Here is a 21,077-nt window from a genome sequence, read left to right as displayed (position 1 = left end):
AGTGAACTAAGTCAGACAGAGAAAGACAAATACTGTGTGATCTCTCTTACACGTGGAATCTAAAAAAAAAGCCAAGCTCATAGATACAGAGAATAGATTGGTGGTCGCCAGAGGCAGGGGGTGGGAGGTAGGTCAAATAAGTGAAGGGCATAAAAAGGTACAAACTTCCAGTTATAAAATAAATAAGTCATGGGGATATAATGTACAGCATGGTGACTACAGTTAATAATACTGTATTACATATTTGAAAGCTGTTAAGAGAGCAGATCTTAAAAGTTCTCATCACAAGAAAAAAGAATTCTCTAACTGTGTATGGTGACGAATGTTAACTAGACTTACTGTGGTGATCATTTTGCAATATATACAAATATAGAATCATTATGTTGTACGCCTAAAACTAATATAATATATGTCAATTATACCGCAATAAATAAAAAGGTAAAAAAAATTAACCATTACCAAATGGAGCTTACCTCACAAAGCACAAACAACAGACTCTTAAACGCAGTTTGGGTGTACGGAACAAATGAATAAGTGATGCTTTGGTCTGGCTGGCATCCAACTCCTCCTTCATGGTGGATTTCACAAACTTCAACAAAAATAACAATAAGCATTTATGAGATGCCAATAAGTACTAGGTATGGTGGTAAGTATTAAAGGATGAGATGGACGTGTTGCTCTCCATCTTCAAGGACGCTTCCATCTAGCGGGAAACATGGGCATTAACCAATCTATTGTGTGTGGAGAATTACAAAAGGCATAGGGAGAAATAGGAACTCAGGAGATTATACAAGATGGAGGCGGGGAGCTTTAAATACCGAGCTGGGGAGAGGAAAAAGCATTGACAAAATGATTTACATTCTAAAATGGAACCAATGAAAAGGTACTTGTTAGGGAGAGGTTTCTTTCCTATCCACAGGACATGAAAGACTTGTCCTACCCTTGTTAGAGGTAGAGTTTGTCCACCTTTCTAAGGCAAAGCCTTTCTTGAAAACTAGGTCCACTTTATGGTTTTGTTCAGAGCAATCTTTTGTAGGCATGCCAGGCATGCTGTCTCCCTTCATGATTGGAGTGTATAATGTTAAAGGCAGAGAAAATAGCAGGGGATATGTTGTCGGAGTATGATCTGCGCCTGGGCCAGATGCTACGAAAGGTGTAGTAGAGTGGTTGGAAAGGAGTTGGTTTTAGTGTTGGACAAACCTGGCTTGGAATTTTTGCCCTGCTTCTTGATAGGTTACTTAGTATCTCAGGGCCTCAGTTTCCTTATCATTTAAAAAATGAAATTAGCACTTTTCTCACAGGGATTATCTAAGGATTGCCTGAAGTCACACATGTAGATATTAAATGTATCCAGCAGAGGAATAGGAGCTTATTATTTTTCAAAATAAATGATTTCTTATACCAAACCTCAGTGATTTAGTGCAGAGGATGGCAGACTTTTCCTGTATAGTTCCAGTAAGTAAATATTTTAGGCTATGCAGGCAATAGTTTCCATCACAATTGCTGGATTATGATACTGTAGCACAAAAGCAGGCATAGACAATACATGAACAAATGGGTTTGGCTATGTTCCAATAAATTTTACTTACAAAAAAAGGTGTTAGTTTGGATTTGGTCCACAGGTTGAAGTTTGCTAATCCCTGATTTAGTGGATGCTGTTGTATGATGCTAAGATTTCCCATTCAGGACTAAGGCACTCACTTCTCCAACTTCTAGGAATGTTGATGGCTGATGTCTCTCAGTTGTGGCCCTCTCTGGGAACTGCCCTTAGATGAAGATATCCTCTTCACCCAGGCCACACCTCTGTCCTCATCCAATGGCTGGCAAATTCAGGCACATGAAAGCCAGGCCTCCTTACCTTGAGGCAGAGAAAATCTGATGGGCTATCCCAGCCCCAGAGCTCCTTCCAGGATCATCTGGGGCCTCTGTTGCAATTGCATTGGATTTTGACTTCTCTTTTTTGTCCATTCCTGTGCTCTCACTCATCACAGATATTGTTCCTGACAGCACTCCCCAATAAACCTCCTGTATACAAATCTCAGATTTCCCAGTTCCTGAGGAACTGGACCTTAGCTCCACTGTTACTGGCTGGGAGTGATCAAATAAGTCAATGCTACAATGAGAATTTAGAACTAGATCATCCAATGAATATGCTATAACTAGTGGTAGTTGGAGCATACAGTTGTGATATGATTACTAAAAATTTCACTGGTGGTGAACAGGTGGAAGAGAATGGTGGAATACTGGTGGAAGAGAATGCACTGGCATGTGTGTGATTCATGATGTTGAGGATTTAAAGAAAAATAATAATTAATAGGACTTTGGAATTGGATGGCTGTTGTGAGGGGCCATCAATGCATTTAAGAGAGACAATGAAAGACTGATGGTGATTGGCTACCGATATACAGTGAAACGTAAAACCCAGAGGATGCATATAAAGAGACCCTCATCTCCCACAGGTGGGGGTAGAAAACACCAAAGATCAAGCCCCAGGATTTATTTTAAGAGTAGCTTTAGGGAAGCTGAAAATCTGAAACTTGGCTGGTTTCCTTTGCCAAGGTCATGGCCCCAACTGAGAGGAAGTAGGACTCTAATATTGGGATGGGTATATCTGAGTTGAGGCATTTGATCTTTTTGAAATCCTCACATTCCCTTGTATTTCTTGGTCTGAAAAGTAGACCATTCCTCCCTGTTAAAAGCTAGTGGGGCTGGCCCTGTGGCTTGGTGGTTAAGTGCGCGCGCTGCGATGCTGGTGGCCCGGGTTCGGATCCCGGGTGCGCATCGAGGCACCACTTCTCCGTTCATCCTGAGGCCGAGTCCCACATACAGCAACTAGAAGGATGTGCAGCTACGACACACAACTATCCAATGGGGCTTTGGGGGGGGAAAAAAAAAAAAGCTAGTGCTTCTGCATTGCTTTAAAATGCTGCAGAGGTTTATGCTTTGCAAATAAATAGATGCCCCCCACTCCCATGATCTGTCACCATTTGTTTCCTACCAGACTAATAACTAGATTTAAGAAAAAATATAATCTTGCTTGGGAAGTGTTTAGTCTGTTAAAGTAGGAAAGGGGCCTGTATGCACAAAGTACTTAAATAGGAAGCTAATATATCCCAGCAGGAGAGTATATATGGGTTTAGATTCTAAGGGTCCCAGATCAAGGTGAACAGAATATAAAGTTGAATAAAGGAGTTTTTTTTTCATAGGAAAGCTATGGTTGGCAGCTTTGAAAGATGGTCCTCGCTGATCCTCACCTCTGGTATTTATACTCCTATGTAATCCCCTCCTCTTGAGTATGGGTTGGATATAGTGACTTGCTTCTAATAAATAGAATACAACAGAAATGATGCACTGCCACTCCCATGAGTAGGTTATGAAAAACTGTGATCTCTGTCTTGCTAGATCCCCTGTATTGCCTTCTTGGTCTATACACTTTAAAGAAACACCTGTTTTGTTGGAGAGACACATATGAGCAACAGTCTAAGAGGAACTGCATCTTTTACAACAATCACATGAGTGAGCTTTAAACTAAATCCTTCCCCAGTGGAATCTTCAGATGATATCACAGCCCCAGCAAAGACCTTGATTGCAAACTGTGAGAGACCCTCAAGCAGAAAACCCAGCTAATCCCTACCCAGATTCCTGTTTTAAGTCACTAAACTTTGAGGTAATTTGTTCCATAGCAAACAATTACTAATTCTAATGTTGGTACTAGGAATGGAGTGCTACTCTAACAAATGGCTAAAAATTTGAGAGTGGATTTTGAACTGAGCAGTGGATGGAGGCTGGGAGGGTTTTTGAGAACTGTGTTCGAGAAAGCCTATATTGCTTTGTAAGATAGTTAAAAAAATCTGTACTTCGAGCAGGGTGTTTTAAGGGCCCAGTAGTAAGCGATAAACTTGTTATTAAAAACTGGAGGGCATGGAATTCTTGCTACATAGCAGCAGAAATTTAACAACATCATCATCTGCAGTTCTGTGGAAAACGGGCCTGTACTTGATGAACTTGATTTTCTAGCTAAGGAGATTTCCAATCAAAGTATTGAAGTTACCTCTTGATTTCTTCTTGATGTTAATAATAAAATGCAAGAGAAGAAAAATAAATTGAGGAAAAACTTTTAAACAAAAAGGAACTAGGACTTGATGGTTTTGAATATTCTCAGCCTCTCCAAATGGCAAATGATACTTAGGTTAAGAAGTGGCTTTGGAGCACTGTCAGTAAAACAGGGCCTAGAGATAAAGCTTGGTCTAGAGATCAAGTCCAGCACGTGACTGTGTAACTCTTCTCAAGATCACAGAAAGATCAAAGGGCCAGTGTATTATTCAGAAACAAAAAGGGCCCTTTAAAGAGATTAAGGATGTGCCTCTCAACCAAACAATAGGGCCTCTAGGATACTGAGGTGCATTGTCTCTCAGCCATCTCAGCAGGAGCCCAAGGTAGAGAAGGGCTTATGTCAAGGATATTTGTTGGTGGAGGTTTTGTCTAATAAAATAAACCTCAATGAGATTCACAGGAGGTCCACAACGTTTTTGAGAAATCTTTATCAGAAAAAGAAACTGCCAAGTTGACCGAAAAGGACAGAGTATATAAGGATAAAGGCCATGGAGTCCCCATTATTCAACTGGTGGGAAGCTGGCTGAGAATACTATTCAGCTGCAAATGTGTTCTATCTTTCATGAAAGAGCAAAGAAAACTCAGGGTTTGGATTCAAGAGCAAAGAGGGTGGATCTGAGAGCGAATTGCTTTCTATTTTTTATGAAATGGAAGCATCTCCATGCCTTAAGACTTAAGTAATTTCTTTTTTTTTTTCACATTTTATTTTATTTTATTTATTTATTTTTTAATTTTTTGTTTATTGCAGTAACATTGGTTTATAACATTGCAAAAATTTCAGGTGTACATCATTGTACTTCTATTTCTGCATGGACTACATCATGTTCACCACCAAAATACTAATTACAACCCATCACCACACACATGTACTGAATTATCCCTTTCACCCTCCTCCCTCCCCCCTTCCCCTCTGGTAACCACCAATCCAATCTCTGTCCCTATGTGTTTGTTTATTGTTGTTATTATCTACTACTTAATGAAGGAAATCATACGGTATTTGGCCTTCTCCCTCTGACTTATTTCACTTTGCATTATACCCTCAATGTCCATCCATGTTGTCACAAATGGCTGGATTTCGTCGTTTCTTATGGCTGAGTAGTATTCCATTGTGTATATATACCACAGCTTCTTTATCCATTCGTCCCTTGATGGGCACTTAGGTTGCTTCCAAGTCTTGGCGATCGTGAATAAGGCTGCAATGAACACAGAGGTGCATGTACCATTGCAAATTGGTGTTTTCAAGTTCTTTGGATAAATACCCAACAGTGGAATAGCTGGATCATATGGTAGTTCTATCGTTGATTTTTTGAGGAATCTCCATACTGTTTTCCATAGTGGCTGCACCAGTTTGCACTCCCACCAGCAGTGTATGAGAGTTCCCTTCTCTCCACATCCTCTCCAACACATGTTGTTTCCTGAAGACTTAAGTAATTTCTAACATTTGCTTAGCTGGATTTCAGAATATCCCTGGACTAGTTTGTGTCACACATTTCCCCTATTTTTGAAGAAGGTATACAGTAGTTATCCCATGCTTGTATCATCATTGTATGTGTTGGGGACAGGTGTCTTGTCTCTTTAGTTTCACAGATCTATAAATAAAAGGTGCTATAGTTAAAGAGCTACGTATAAAGAGTCTCCTGCACACTTGGACCACAATTAAATGTTAAAATTCTGGACTTAGAGCATATGCTATAATGCAATAAGACTTTTGGGGACATCAGGCAGGTGTCGATTTATTTTGCATATGAGAAATGGAATCATTTGGAGCCAGAAGGTAGAAACTTTTGGTTTGTCTTTACTAACATTTTCTTCCAAAGGCCACTGTCTCTCCTGCTGGGCTGATATGGGCTTCTGTCAGTTGTACCTCTACCAACCAGTTCATGTGATGCCTGAAAAATGCCTTTCCTCCTTTTTACCAGCTAGCTCCTAATCCTTTCCTGGCCCACTAAAGCTAGAGTAGATACTTTTTCTATCTTCTCTCAACAACACTGTGCATACAACTTTGTCAGAGCACCTATTGTATATTATGATTTCTTAATTTTTGTGTCTCACAGTAAAATGTAAGTTTCGTGAGGGCAGAGTCTCTGATTTATTTCCTTGTTGATACCTAGCACCATGTTGGTACACTGTAGGTACATAAGTATTTTTAAATGAGTAAGAAAGTGCTTGAATGAGCCGTGTCAGAAGCTGGCTTCCAGCATGAGGAGAGAAACTTCAAAAAAATAAAGACTTCTCAGAAGCTTTCCTACTCAGGCACAATCTTGGTACTCTCTAATGAAGAGATTGTAAATACCAAAAGCAAAAGGACTTTTATCTATTTCACTGCCATATCCACACTGTGTAGAACAGTATTTGGCTTATATTTGTTGCTCAATAAATATTTATTGAATTATTGAATAAAGGCATGAAAGTTAAAATATTATGCTTTAATGCTATCTTCTGCATGGTGAATTAACTTCCTTTTATTGACTTTCTTTTTTTTTTTTTTTAGTGTGTATTGATGTGAGTTTTACTTTTTTTATTATTATTTTTTTAATTTTTTGTTTATTGCAGTAACATTGGTTTATAACATTGTATAAATTTCAGGTGTACATCATTATACTTCTATTTCTGCACAGATTACATCATGTTCACCACCCAAATACTAGTTACAACCCATCACCACACACATGTGCCAAATTATCCCTTTTGCCCTTCTCCCTCCCCCATTCTTATTTCCCCTAAAGGAGACCATGAGTTAGTGAAATAGTGAGAAATGAATTATGTTTGATTGCTTTCCCTTACATGAATAGGGTAAGAGCAACTGCCTGTTATTTACCAATAAGTGCACTTCTGCTGCCAGGGACTTGCAATATCTGTGTCCAAATCCATGAGAAAGGTGAGATAAGTTTTTTTTCAATGCCCCTCCCTCTGCAATGGTGAATCCATAGGGAACCAGGAGAGAGTTTAAGACCCATTCACAGCATTCTAGTTCTGGCTTGGTAGTCACCACAGGAACCCAGACTAGCGTGATTGTCAGATCGTATCTTCATTTCACCCCAATAACCAGATCCCTTTCCAGGTTACCTCAATGGTCAGGGCCTCTCCAGCATCCTTTTTTCCATTTATATCTGCAACTCTTCTAAGCTCCTTTAAGCCCTCATCTAGCTGATGGGTAACAATCAGCCACTGTGCAGACTCCACCAGCCACCTGATGAAAAAAGACAACATAAGTGCAGTAATTATTCAATTGCTTATCTTTCACATGACCTTTAACCTGAGATTCCTTTCCCCTTCCATTTAATACAGACCAATGCTTGAGTTTTACTCTTCAATGGAAACTCATGTTTTCATTAGGAAAAGCAAATAATCACAGGACAACATCAGGAGACATCCTCAGGCAGTGTACGGGGCGTGATTAGGAATGTGGCTGTGGAGTCAGGGTCAGAGCAGCTCCACCACTTACCCCATTTAGATTTATCAAAAAGCACATGAAGGTGGATTTGGAACATCTCTCATGTTTGTAGGCCCCTTTCAAGGGGAGAGGAGCCATAGTAAATTTGTATTCATAATTTGTATTATTTTTCTTAAAGAAGGGCCTCCAAGTTATGTAAGTGTCTGTCCTACAAACTTTGAACTTCTGTTTCTGCCGTGTATTTTGGAAACTCCCTACATGAGCAAGTTACTTATCCTGTGTCTGCCTCAGATTTATCAGCTGGAAAACAGAGACAGAAGTGTCATATACCTTTAGAATTCTTATGAGGACAAAATGAGATAATGGATAAACCTGACATGGAATATACTCTCCTCTTTAACTCATCTTACTGTATTAAATCTTTAGCCATTTCCCTGTTGTAGAGTCATGTCTAACCAAATATGCCTCCTCCACTGGGCTGGTCATCCTAAGGAGAAGGATGTATTTGGCCATCAATAAGTGTTTGTTAAAGGAATTATAGAGAACATTGAGTAATGAACAAATGGTATAAATCATCCATTTGCATTCCAGTTTTTGATTATTGATATAAAATTCACATACCATAAATTAATCATTTTAAAGTGCACAATTCAGTAGTTTTTAGTATAATTACAAAGTTCTGCAACCATCAGCAGTGCCTAATTCTAGAACATTTTTATCATCCCCTCAAAAACCCCTCTATACTTGTTAGCATTCACTCCTCATTCCTTCTTTCCCCCAGCCCATGGCAACCATTTATCTACTTTCTTTCTCTATGAATTTTCCTATTATGAATACTTCATAAAAGTGGAATCATTCAATATATGATCTTTTGTAGCTGTATTCTTTCACTGAAAATAATGTTTTCAAGGTTCATCCATGTGGTTGTATGTATTAGTATTTCATTACTTTTTATAGTTGAGTAACATTCCAACATTTTGCTTACCCATTTGTCAGTTGATTGACATTTTTGGGTTGTTTCCACTTTTTGGTAATTATGAATAATGCTGTTATAAACATTCAATAATTTTTTGTGTTTGAACACCGTTTTTAACTCTTTGGCTGTAAGAGTAGAATTGTTGGGTCTTATGGTAACTATGTTTCAGTTTCTGAGGCACTGTGAAACTATTTCCCAATCATTTTGTATTCTTAACAGAAAAGTATGAGGTTCCAATTTCTTCACATCTTCACCAACGCGTGTTATTTTCTAATAGCCAGTCAAGCGGATATGAAGTGATATCTCATTGTAGCTTTGATTTACATTTCCCTAATGACTGTTGATGTTGATCAACTTTTCATGTGATTATTAGCCTTTTATATATCTTCTTTGGAGAAATGTCATTCATATCATTTGCACATTTTTAATCTGGTTATTTGATTTTTAGTGTTGGCTTGTAAGTTTTCATAATGTATTCCAAATACAAGTCCCTTATCTGATATCTGCTGATGGGAATGCAAACCGGTGCAGCCACTATGGAAAACAGTATGGAGAGTTTTCAAAAAAACTAAAAATAGAAATGCTGGGCCGGCACGTGGCCTAGCGGTTAAGTGCGCACGCTCCGCTGCTGGCAGCCTGGGTTCAGATCCCAGGCGCGCACTGACGCACCACTTCTCCGGCCATGCTGAGGCCGTGTCCCACATACAGCAACTAGAAGGATGTGCAGCTATGATGTACAACAATCTACTGGGGCTTTGGGGGGAAAAAATAAAATCTTAAAAAAAAAAGAAATGCTGTATGATCCAGCTATTCCACTACTCGGTATTTATCCAAAGAACATGAAATCAATAATTCAAAAAGATATATGCACCCCTATGTACAATCACAGCATCACTCACAATAGCCAAGATGTGGAAGCAACTCAAGTGCCTATCAATGGATGAATGGATAAAGAAGATGTGGCATATATATATATACACATATATACAGACACACACAATGGAATACTACTCAGCCATAAAAAAGACAAAATTGCACCATTTGTGACAACATGGTTGGACTGTTAGGATATTATGCTAAGAAAAATAAGTCAGATAGAGAAAGAGAAATGCTGTATGATTTCCCTCATGTGTGGAAGATAAACAAACACATAGGTAAGGAGAACAGATTAGTGGTTACCAGAGGAGAAGGGAGAAGGGGAAGGGTGAAAGGGGTAAAGAGGCACATATGTATGGCGACAGACGAAAACTAGACTATTGGTGGTGAACATGATGCAATCTATACAGAAATATAGAAATTAAATATAATAATGCACACCTGAAATTTATACAATGGTATAAGCCAATATGACCTCAACAAAACAATTAAAAAACTGTTTTCAGGGCTTTCAAACTTTAAAACAAACAAACAAAAATTTTCTCTTTTTACTTTTAAATGAAAATTAAATGTAATTTACACACCAAAATTATTGTATTAAAGTTCTGTATTTTTTATTGTATTTACCTTTCCAGTGAGTTTTATACTTTCCAATGCTTCTGTGTTGCTGTTTAGTGCTGTTTTATTTCAAGTAGTAGAAGGTATCTTTAGCCTTTCTTTTAAGGCAGGTGTAGTGGTGATGAACTCCTTCAGCTTTTGCTGGTCTGGGAGAGTTTCTATTTTTCTGATTCTTGAAGGACAGTTTTGCTGGGTATGTTACTTTTGGTTGGCAGTTTTTTTCGCTTCAGCATTTTGATTATATCATTCCACTCCCTTCTGGCCTCCAAGATTTCTGCTGAGATATCTGTGTATAGGCTTATTGAGGCTTCTTTGTATGTGATGAGACACTTTTTTCTTGCTGTTTTCAAAATTGCCTCTTTGTGTTTGACTTTTGATAATTTGATTACAATGTGTCTCTGTGTAGACTTGTTTGGATTTTTAATATTTGGGATCCTTTTGGCCTCATGATCTGGATGTCCATTTCCCTCCCTGATTTGTGAAATTTTCAGTTATTATTTCTTTAAATAAGTTTTCTGTTTTTTTCTCTCTCTTCTCCTTCTGAGGTTCCCACAATCCATATATTGGTTCATTTGATGATGTCCCATAGTCCACTAGGCATTTTTCACTCTTTTTCATTCCTTTTTCTTTTTGATCCTCTCACTGGATAGTTTCAAGTAGCTTGTGTTTGAGTTTGCCAATTTTTTCTTCCAATTTGTCATGTTTGCTCTTGAAGCTCTTCGAATTTTTCATTTCAGTTATTGTACTTTTCAGCACCAGAATTTCTGTTTGGTTCTTTTGTTTTGTTTTGTATTTCTTTGTTGATAGTCTGGTTTTGTTCATGTATTGTTTGCCTGATTTCATTTAGTTGTCTATATGTAACAGGAAATCTTTACTCATTAAGCTCCATTAGGAGGATTATTTTGAACTGTTATATAGGAAATTCATAGATTTAAACTTCTTTAGGTTCAGTTACTGTAGTTTTTTTTTATTCCTTTGATTGTGTCTTATTTCCATTATTCTTTGTATTCCTTGGAGTTTTGCATTGAAGAAAGAGCCGTCTATCTCAGTCTGTATGGACTGACTTTGACAAGGAAATATCTTTACTAATCAGCCTGGCTAGAAATTCTGGGAGACTCTTAAACATTTTCTATGGATGTGCATGCTCCATCTTTTACCTTCCCCCCATGGGAAATGCCTCAGGATTATGCGCCTTCTCTCAATATCTCAGTGCTGTGGCAGCAGCAATAATCCACCACTTTTCTTTGTTCTTATCTGCCCCTAGGTGTCTGAACTATGCTGTTTCTGTCAGTGCCCATGTGAGGTTAGCCAGTTCCCTGAAAGGTGCAGGGTGTTGGATGCACACTCCCATTTCTCTTTCCCCTGAGGGAGAAATCACAGGCTGAGGTGTTCTCTCTCAGTGCTGAGCCATGTTGGCTTTGGGTGAGTGTGGATGCCAGTAAAGTGAAATTGTCCTTCTTACCTGTTTCATTGTGGCTGTTCTCAGTTTTGTGCTCATCTGGGGTACTAAAAACTCTCAACTGGATTCTGGACCTCTCATAAAGGTCTTTTGGCCCATATATTGCTGTTAAATTGGAATTTCTCTTGGGGAGATCAAGGGCTGGGTCTTCCTATCCCGCCACCTTACTGAAATCTCTCAGTCGTTATTTCTTCAAATATATTTCTAACCTTTTCTCTGCCCTCTCCTTCTGGGACTTCCATTATGCATACGTCAGTACACCTGATTGAGTCCCACAGGTATCTGAGGTTCTGTTCATTTTCTTCCTTTTTCTTAGTTCTTTGAACTGGATTATCTCAACTGACCTCTCTTTAAATTTATTGCTTATTTTCTGCTTGCTCATATCTGCTGATGAGACCCTCTAGTGAATTTTATACTTCAGTTATTGTACATCTCAACTCCAGAATTTCAATTGTTCCTTTTTATAATTTCCAACTTCCCTCATATTGTGTTTGATGAGACATACTTCTCATACTTCCCTTTAGTTCTTTAAGTTTTGTTAATATTTTATTTTAAGTCTTCAGATTATTTAATATAGCAGATTTAAGCCTTTGTCTAATAAGCCAACATCTAGGTTTTCTCCTGTACAGTTTATGTTGATTGCTTTTCTTTTTCCTGTGAAAGAATTACACTTTCTTGTTTCTTTGCATGGCTCAGAACTTTTGTTGAAAACTGGATCTTTTAAAGAATATGATGTGGCAACTCTGGAAATCAGATTCTTCCCCCTTTTTCAGTGTTTGTTATTGTTGCCGCTGCTTGTTGTAGTTTGTTTAATGACCTTTTGTGAAAAATTGTGTAAAATCTGTATCCTTTTTCATGTATGGCCACCGAAGTCAGCACTTGGTTAGCTTAGTGGTCAGCTAATGAATTAGTGACCTGCAACCAATAAAGGTCTCAGACTTTCCTGAGAGGCTCTGAACACATGTTGGGGCATGCCTTCAACACTCAGCCAGGCATCTGGTCCCTGACTTTGCCTTCACTTACTGCTTGTACAGAGCCTCCAGGTCATCCAGAGGAGAGAGCTTAGGGCATTCCCTAGACTTTCATGCTCACAGCCCTACACATGCACATGACCTTCTAGACTCCAAGGAATAGTTGGAGTTTTCAAAGCCACTATAGATATTTTGTTCCTCTTCTCATTTTAACTTTTTTGTTAGTTTGTTGTTTCCCTAATTGTATCCATCAACTCAGCTGTCCTGTGACCTCAAAGCACTTGCCAGTACATATTCACAGCAAATGCCCCGTGGAGAGAGGCCTTTCCTGTTGGTCAAATACAGACTGCTTTCCAAATAGGATCTTAGAGAAACCAGCAGGCAGGTCAAATAGTGACAGTTCTTTGTGAATGAAGCTTTGAAATAACTCAAGCTTTGTTCTTCTCTCTCTTTTACTAAGAATGTAAGTCATCATTTTTCAAGGTTGCAGCGTAGCTGGGGAGTAGGAAATGGGACTAGGATATGTTAAAACATTTTAACACTCGCAATTCTTACTGGAATTTATCCACTTTTCTTGAACAAAAGATTCCATGATTTCCTACAAATCTTTAGTTCATTTCCACAGTTCTGACAATGTTTATTCTGACAAATTTTGCCAGTTGTTTTTCCCTATTATGGAGCAACTGATTTTTGGAGGTCCTTATTCTGTCATTTTTGCAGAAATTACCCCCATGCCAATTCTTAGTGCTAGAGAAAATATGCTCTTCTAATTTCAAATATTTATGAAGATAAATTTGTTGTCTTTTACTTTTCTCCAGTATTCCTTACAACGACAAAAGCCCTCAAATCATTTCAATTGCACAATGCTTTCCAAAGTTAAGAAAATAGTATATTTGCTTCATAAATAAGTATGTTATTTTCTATTAATAAAAATGATTTCATGATAATTCTGTGTCTACTATGTAACAATGATGACCAAAAAATGCCAACCGCCTAGGTAGCATGTCATTACATTCCTTTTTTTCCCCCTCAAGTGTCACAGTGGGTACTAATGAAGACCATAGCTCAGGACCGGGCCTGGGAACAAACAGATCCCAAGTGTCAGAATTCTCCTCTCTGTTCTAACCACAGCATCCATTACAGGCAATTAATATGGAGATCGTCCATACCTGGTGAACAAGAAGATGACGAAAAAGGGTATAGACATTGTCAGTTGCAGTGTGCGCCAGTCTCGAATGGCAAAAGCCAGTCCTCCCAGGAGTGTCTGTCCAACACTGCAGAAATTTATTATTATCCCTGCCATCAAAGCTATTGATTTGGGCCCTGTCCACTCTGACACTGGAAGAAAACACGGACAATAATTCTAATTTCAGACAAAGGGCAATTTCAAGGTCAACTAAAGGCATGGAGAGAACAAAAGCTCAAAATTCTGACTTACTGATAATGAAACAGTTTGCCACAATAGTGATGATACACATCCCTCCCAAGAAGCGTAATGAGCAGTAAACGAGGAAGGTGGGAGCAAAGGTTGCACAGGTGTTAACAACGGCGAACTTGAGCAAACACCATCTGAACACCATTTTCCGTCCAAACCTAAGAAATAGTGAACCAGATGGATTATTCAGGAACAAAGATAATATGTGGAAAACTTGACAAAAGTTGACACATCTTGAAATCTAGAGTAAATGTTTAACAAGTGAAACATTGCACTTGAGACCTGGAAGAGTAATTATATTAGTCAACAGCAGAAATCAGATGTAACCCTCCCTATTTGTCAAAATGAACCGTTGTCAAAGCTCTCTCACCAACCTATCACCAGGAGGCCTCTTGGGCCACGTGACACATATAAAAGAAGAAAAATGGAAAGTTGTCACAAATGTTTATCATAAAATACATGCATTGAGGTTAGTGGATTTGTGTGCTGTGTTTAGAGCACTGAGGAGTGAAATCAAGAGATCTCTACTTGGGTCCACATTATCAAGGTAAAGGCTAAATGTATTTGAGAGGAAGAGTGGGATTACAACACATCAAAATTGCAGAGAGATTGCATAAGAGCCACTCTCAGCTGTGTCTGGGTTTAAAGGCCTTGAGAAATATGTTTCAGCTCAAACAGAAGATAACCCAGCAACCATTGCATTCAGTGCAGGAACTGATAGAAAGTTCATAGGGGAGAGGATGAGATGAGACAGAGAATAAGGAATAAAGAAAGGAAAATAAACAAAAGGAAGGGAATTTTATGTGTCAGAGACTGGAAGGAAGGGGCTCCTTCTGGAGTCAGCTTGAACAAAACTATATGTGCTAATGCTAAATTCCTGGTAGTATTAACATATGGACAAATCTTGGTTTTGGACACCTGCTCTGAAGCATTTGTTACTTTAGTAATAGTATATTTAAGTCATAAGTCTTGTAAAAGATGTTACTTTTGGAGTATTTCTACAACATATATTTCATTACTATATTTGTGTCAGAGAACTCATGATAGAATCAATTGTCTTTTTAAAAGGACAATCAGAACATGGGGACATGAGGACATGATGGAAAGGGAACAATTAGGAAACTGAGAAATGAAAATACAATAAGTATAATGAGAGTCTATATATCCTAAATAAATCCTTACGGTACTGGTGCCAGAGGTTCAGAGGGAGAGATGAATAGTTGGAGCACAGGGCACTTTTAGGGAGATACTCTTCTAATGGTGGACACATGATGTTAGCCACTTGCCCTGAAGATGGTACAACACAAAAGGCGTGCCTTAATGCAAACAATGGATTTATTCAATAAAGTATCAATATTGGTCCATCAATTGAAACAAATGTACCACACAAATGGAAGGCATTAATCACATGGAAAACTGTGTGTGTGAGGGGGTATATGAGAACTGTCTGTACTTTCTACTCAATATTTCTGTAAACCTAAAATTGCTCTAAAAATTAAAGGCTACTAGTAAAAAAAATTGTCATGGTAACGGGAAAACCACTCTGTTTTTCATTTTCAGTACAGTATTCAATAGATTACATGAGAGATATACATGAGGCTTTGCGTTAGATGATTTTGTCCTCCTGTAGGCTGATGTAAGTGTTCTGAGCACATTTAAGGTAGGCTAGGCTAAGCTATGATGTTTGGTAGGTTAGGTGTATTAAATGCATTTTTGACTTAACAATATTTTCAACTTAAGATGGGTTCATTAGGAAGTAACCTCACCATAAGTTGAGGAAGATCTGTACCTGCATACCCAATGATAGTCCATGTTTTATAATAGCATATACAAATAAGAGATAAATAGTAAACACATTAGAATGGTCTCTGGTGAAGCATGGGAATGGAGACAAGTGGAAATACATACAAACAGATGTACATATAAGAAAGAAGCCTTGCCCAAACTAGTGAGGTTACTACATCATGAATGATGAGGATGATTAAATGAACTTTTTTGATTCATTAAAAATACAGTTGGTACAGTCTTACCACCCCTTTCCTTCCTTCAGGGCACACAAACACAATGCTTCCTAAAGCTGATTGTAGTTACCACAGGCCCTATACCTGGGTCAATTGGATGTGGCGAAGAGTGTAATGCCAGTTCCAGGCCTGACCATAAGATGTCCATTGTGGTCTTACACACTCTCACAGATTTTAGAGTCCTACAATGGATAGAGCTGGTTCTGTGAGCCACTGCCTGAAAGATGAATACCCAGGGGGTTCAGTCTACCTTATCTGACTGAAACATCAGTGAGCACTATCCTTTTATGATGGCAACTGATTGACATTTGGGGTAGCATATGGCAGTGCTGTGATGAAAATGCTGTTTGATAAATATAAGTAGAAAAGCTTCATGTGCATTTTTGATTGGAGGAGGAGGAAGTATAGGAGGCAAGGAGAACATCTATGATGAAAAGATGTGTCAGTCTTGATATGATTTAATGATGAGACTTTAGGTTAGGGCAAAAGTGGATGCTACTGAAAAAGAAATGAAGGCACAGACCGATACAGAGTGCATAATGAACAGCTTTGGGTGGATTTTCAATCTGACAAAGAAAGAAGTCAAGCCTGGAAAACTTGAGCAACCAGGGAAGAGAAGGACAGCTCCAGTCGTGGTATGTAAAATGGTGATCACCTGGTGAGTTATTGCTTTAGGTGGGGTTGAATCTACTTGATGTGACTGGTATCTAGCTGCATGTCTTTCCTGAGTTACCTTTTCCAACCTCATAACTATAAAAATATTTATACACTAATAAATCCTAAGTTAATATCCAGCCTTGACCTCTTCTGTGACCTTAACATCCATAAGTACACCTGTCTACCTGCATCTCCACATGTACTTTTAGTAGGCAACTCCACGTCAGGAAGTCCAGAGAGATGTGTTGATTTTCTCCCCCAATTTTCTTCCACCCTAGTCCTCTCCCACCTTGTATAATGGTATCAGAATTTACTCATTCATTCAGTCCAAAAGCCTATATTCCCCTTGAAGACATCTATTTCTCTCAGTAGACATCCCCCAATAGTAAAACATAATCTAAACCACCAGCAAGTCTTATTGCCTCTATCTCTAAAACATTTCCCAAATCCAGTTACATCTTATCATCTCTACGGATACCTCTTCAATTTCTACTCCTATCACCTCTCCTCTGGACTATTTCAAAAGCCTCCTAGCTGGACCCTGCTACTCCTCAATGTAGAAGTGTGACCTTTAAAAAGCCATGTTATAAATTTTCCCTTAAAAAATAAAGGCTGGGAGGGCCAGCTCCGTGGCTTAGCGGTCAAGTGTGCGTGCTCCGTTGCTGGCGGCCCTGGTTCGGATCCCGGGCGCGCACCGACGCACTGCTTCTCCAGCCATGCTGAGGCTGCGTCCCACATACAGCAACTAGAAGGATGTGCAGCTATGACATACAACTATCTACTGGGGCTTTGGGGGGGGAAATAAAGGCTTGGAAATGGAATGAGAATAACTTGGGTGAGGTATCACTAGATAGAAAGTCAGGGAAGAGCTCTTTGAGGAGGTGATATTGGAACTTGAGAAACTGAAGGTATAGGCTGAGCCATGTGCAGGGAAAGGACTATTTGGAGTAGAAGGAAGAGCAAGTGTAAGGGCTGTGTGGTGGAACCAGCTTGATGTTTTGAAGACTAGAGGGAATGGCAGACAGTGGTAGGAGAAGAAGTAAGAAGGGATGCAAGGGCCAGATCTCATCTGCGCAGGACTTAGATTTTATTCTAAGTACATACAAATATCATTGGAGTGTCACTTGGGTCCTGGGGTAAGAGAGACAGAAAAAAATTCAAGTTTGAGAGTGCACAGATAAGCTCGGTATGTGGATGAAATGTGTCACATTAACAAGAATCAAATATGAGCAGGTGGTGCCTTTTAAAGGAGTGAGCTACCCTTTCTCAAAAGTTTTCCAACAGAAACTAGGTGGTTGTCAAAATTCCAGAGCTGTCTTCATTTGATAGAGAGAAGAACTTGATAATTTCTAAAGTTCTTTTAATATCTTCTAAAGTATCCTTTACTAGTTAAGATCTGATAGGATCATTTGACAAATCTGAGCCCTGGGCATTGAAATCAATCCTCTTACAACTCATCTTCTGGCTGCCACTATTATCTCCTACGTAACTGTCTTCCCAACCCAACTGTCACATCCCCATCATTCTCACACTTCTTATTAAACTTTTCACTGAAGTTTAAGATACATAAAAAAAGTGCATGTATCCAGTGCATACAAGTTTGTTAATTCTCACAAAATAAATATACCCATTTAGGCAGTTTTAGGTCAAAATAGAACATTGCTATCACACAAGAAGCACATCTTGTGCCTCCTCCTAATCACCACTCCCACCAAAGTTATCCAATATCATGACTTTTAATACCACAGATTAGTTTGCCTCCTTTTGACCTTTGTAAAAATTGGAATCATACAGTACGTGACATACAGTATATGACATGCAGTGTATGACATAATCATACAGCATAAGACATAATCCTTATGTCGTATAATGGTTTTTCCATGTTGTTGCATGAGGCTATTGTTTGTTCTTTCTCATCACTGAATATAAATTTACATGAATCTACCACAATTTACTTTTTCATTCTACTGTGGATATTAACCTGCACCTTTGCTCCAAGAAAGCTTGTTTATACACATTTTTTTCATTAGATTGCTTCATTCATTAATTCGTTATACATTCATTCATTGTGCTATTTGAATTAATGGTATAGAAGCCTGAGTCTGAACACTGAGAGAAACGAACTCTCTGATCCAAAGACCTATATAGATAATATGTAATTGTGACAAACTCAAAGGTCATAATTTTCAGTTGGACTGGGAGTGTCTGGTGACATACAAATCCCCTCAGTACCCTCATGGGAAACCTGCTTGGGTGACAACAACGGTTGACTGCCTCCTTCAGAAGGAGGCCTGCCAGGACACAGGAAGTCCCAAACCTCTCATTCCCCAAGCCAGGTCATCTTAGGTTCTTAGTATGATTTACTTTACATGGTTACAAATGTTACCTATTAAAGCCATTTCGCAAGGATCAGCATCCAGGTTGCAGGTGCAATGTTTTACCATATCATCCTTGCCACATTGCTACGCAAACCACAGATTTGGTAATGATGATTACCCACTGCACATGTGCACGTACATTGCAGGTATGCAATGTTGACCAGTCTAGAAATGTCCATAATCATTTATGTTACAGGGACTAAGTGGTTCTGAGCATTGCCAAGGCCAATAATACTGTTTCCCAAATTTGTACTTTTGAACCTGTAGGTACTTTCTGCCTCAAAACCCCCTCCTTTCCCTGCGTTGAACTAACTCCTAGTTGTAAACCTCAAATCCTGGCATCTGCTCTAAAAATCCCTCCCTGAAATTTCTTTGCATCTGATTTAGATGTTCTTTTCTGCCCTCCTTCAAGCAATACAAGAGCAGGTTTAACACACCAGACTATAACTTCTGTTCATGTATCAAGCACTCTTATTATGTTGTAGCTCCCTAGAGTCAGAGACAGACATCAGCACATAACACAATGCAAAACACACAGTTAGAGCTCAGCAAAGATTTCTAAAATAAAGGATTGAATACAGCAGTTGATAAATAGCCCAGAAGAAAGTGAGACGACACTCACCTGTCTGAAAGATGGCCAAATATCAGAGCTCCCAGCAGCTGGGCAGCCATAAACAGGGATTGAGCCACCGATATTAGTGACTGAGATTCACATACCAGGTCCCACTGGAAGGGAAAGAAAGCAGCACAGCACTTTTAGAAGAGTATAAACCCTTTAGCGGAAACTGACTCCAGACTCCTACACATGATGTGCAGGATCCTCTGCTGTGTGGGTCCTGCCTCCCTCTCCAACCACTCGCCCCTAGCATCTCGCACACTAAAAATACCGAACTTGTGTCAATACTGCAAATGCAGCTGGCTCACTCTCTCTTTGCTTAGATCCTTGGTATCTGTATCTGTACACCTCCGTATCCAAGTGTCTATATATCTTTATTCATTTTCCTCTTAGACCACCAATTGTCTTTATTGCATTAACTTGCACACTTTCTTCAGATATTATCTCAAGCATCATTTTTCCAAGAAATCTTCCTTCATCCGACAGGTAACACAAGGGCTCTGCCTTTGAGTTCACTTAGCAGTCTATATTCAAATTCTACAGTAGCCTTCATGTCTGGTCACACATCAAACCACTCGAAAATCTTCAAAAATACTGATGCCTGGATCCTTTGCTCAGAGGTTCTAATTTTTCAATGAGTGTTGAGAATCACTGACCTAGCATATCAATACTTTTTAAATCATAGGTCTTTCTCACTAGATTAAATGATGTAATAACAGGTTCATGATTAGTTTGTTCAATTCATTAAACTCAATACTAATACTCTTGACTGTCAGAGTATAGACAAGCAATTACTATCTGCTGAAGAAATGAAGAAAAGCCTGATTACAGTATCCACTTGCGAACTAAAAGTATAAAGCAGTTCTATCTGTTGTGTTAGCTCTAAACACTTTGATCATATAAGTAGAAGGCTTAAATGAGACCTCTTACCTCAGTCGCAATGGTGGAGGGAAAGGAGCTTCGGTCATACACCCAGCCATCCACACAGGGCTCCGTGTCTGGCTCACTCATGGTAGGGAAGGTCCCATTCATGTGAAGGAACTCCCACTGGGGATGGAGGAAGCGACGACATTTCTCTGGCTTTGAGTTTGAGTCCAGTGGGATGGAGATCCTCAGGAGGGCATCTTGGCTGAGGATTTCAGTGCCATTAGCTGAGACAGTGTCATTGTCAAGGATGTGGACCCAGCAGCGGTGACCAGGGATGGCTGCAGTGAAGTTCTCCAATAGCATATGAGGGTATACTATAAGGATGCAGACACCAAAGAAAGCAGTCTGAAGGACTTGGAATCTCCCCAGGCTTCCAACTTGATCCAGGAGGTCCTGAAAGGCCATCAAGGCTGCACAAGTGATCCCCAAGAGGAGGCACAATGACTTCACAGAGATAAGTTCAAAGGGAGAAACTATTTCCTTTTACTATGTCAACTAAGTTCATGTTGGTCCAGACATCACTTTCTCCTCAGGGGCCCCACCTCACCACTACAGAAGAGTGGTGGGAAGAGTTTCCCCCAAGTCTTTTGAGGTTAGGAAACTAGATAGTTTCAATAACGTCACAGATATAATTAT

General features: G+C 39.1%; 1 protein-coding gene across 1 annotated transcript; it reads right to left on the bottom strand.

Moving 5' to 3' along the window:
- Positions 1-469: 469 nt before the first annotated feature.
- Positions 470-20,846, bottom strand: LOC106803033 (steroid transmembrane transporter SLC22A24-like). Its single transcript, XM_014793148.2, has 6 exons — positions 20,445-20,846; positions 19,521-19,624; positions 13,846-14,000; positions 13,577-13,745; positions 7,180-7,303; positions 470-589 (listed from the first exon to the last, which is right to left on the bottom strand). Exons 1-6 carry the CDS (start codon positions 20,844-20,846, stop codon positions 470-472), a joined length of 1,074 nt encoding a protein of 357 aa, XP_014648634.2.
- Positions 20,847-21,077: the final 231 nt, after the last annotated feature.

The sequence above is a fragment of the Ceratotherium simum genome, chromosome 34 (genome assembly GCF_057802395.1).
Source record: "Ceratotherium simum simum isolate JZ-2026a chromosome 34, ASM5780239v1, whole genome shotgun sequence".
Taxonomy (NCBI): domain Eukaryota; kingdom Metazoa; phylum Chordata; class Mammalia; order Perissodactyla; family Rhinocerotidae; genus Ceratotherium; species Ceratotherium simum.
The sequence above is the reverse complement of the archived record's forward strand: the minus strand, read 5'-3'. Positions and strand labels throughout refer to the sequence as shown.

Bases quoted from the DNA above. Each gene is read 5' to 3' on its own strand.
- LOC106803033 (XM_014793148.2), bottom strand. From the start codon at position 20,846: ATGGCCTTTCAGGACCTCCTGGATCAAGTTGGAAGCCTGGGGAGATTC. The intron at 7,304-13,576 runs GTATGGACGATC...TTTTTTCATCAG, and splicing joins GTCATCTTCTTGTTCACCAG to GTGGCTGGTGGAGTCTGCAC. The intron at 590-7,179 runs GTAACCTGGAAA...TTTTTGTTGAAG, and splicing joins GAGAGGCCCTGACCATTGAG to TTTGTGAAATCCACCATGAA.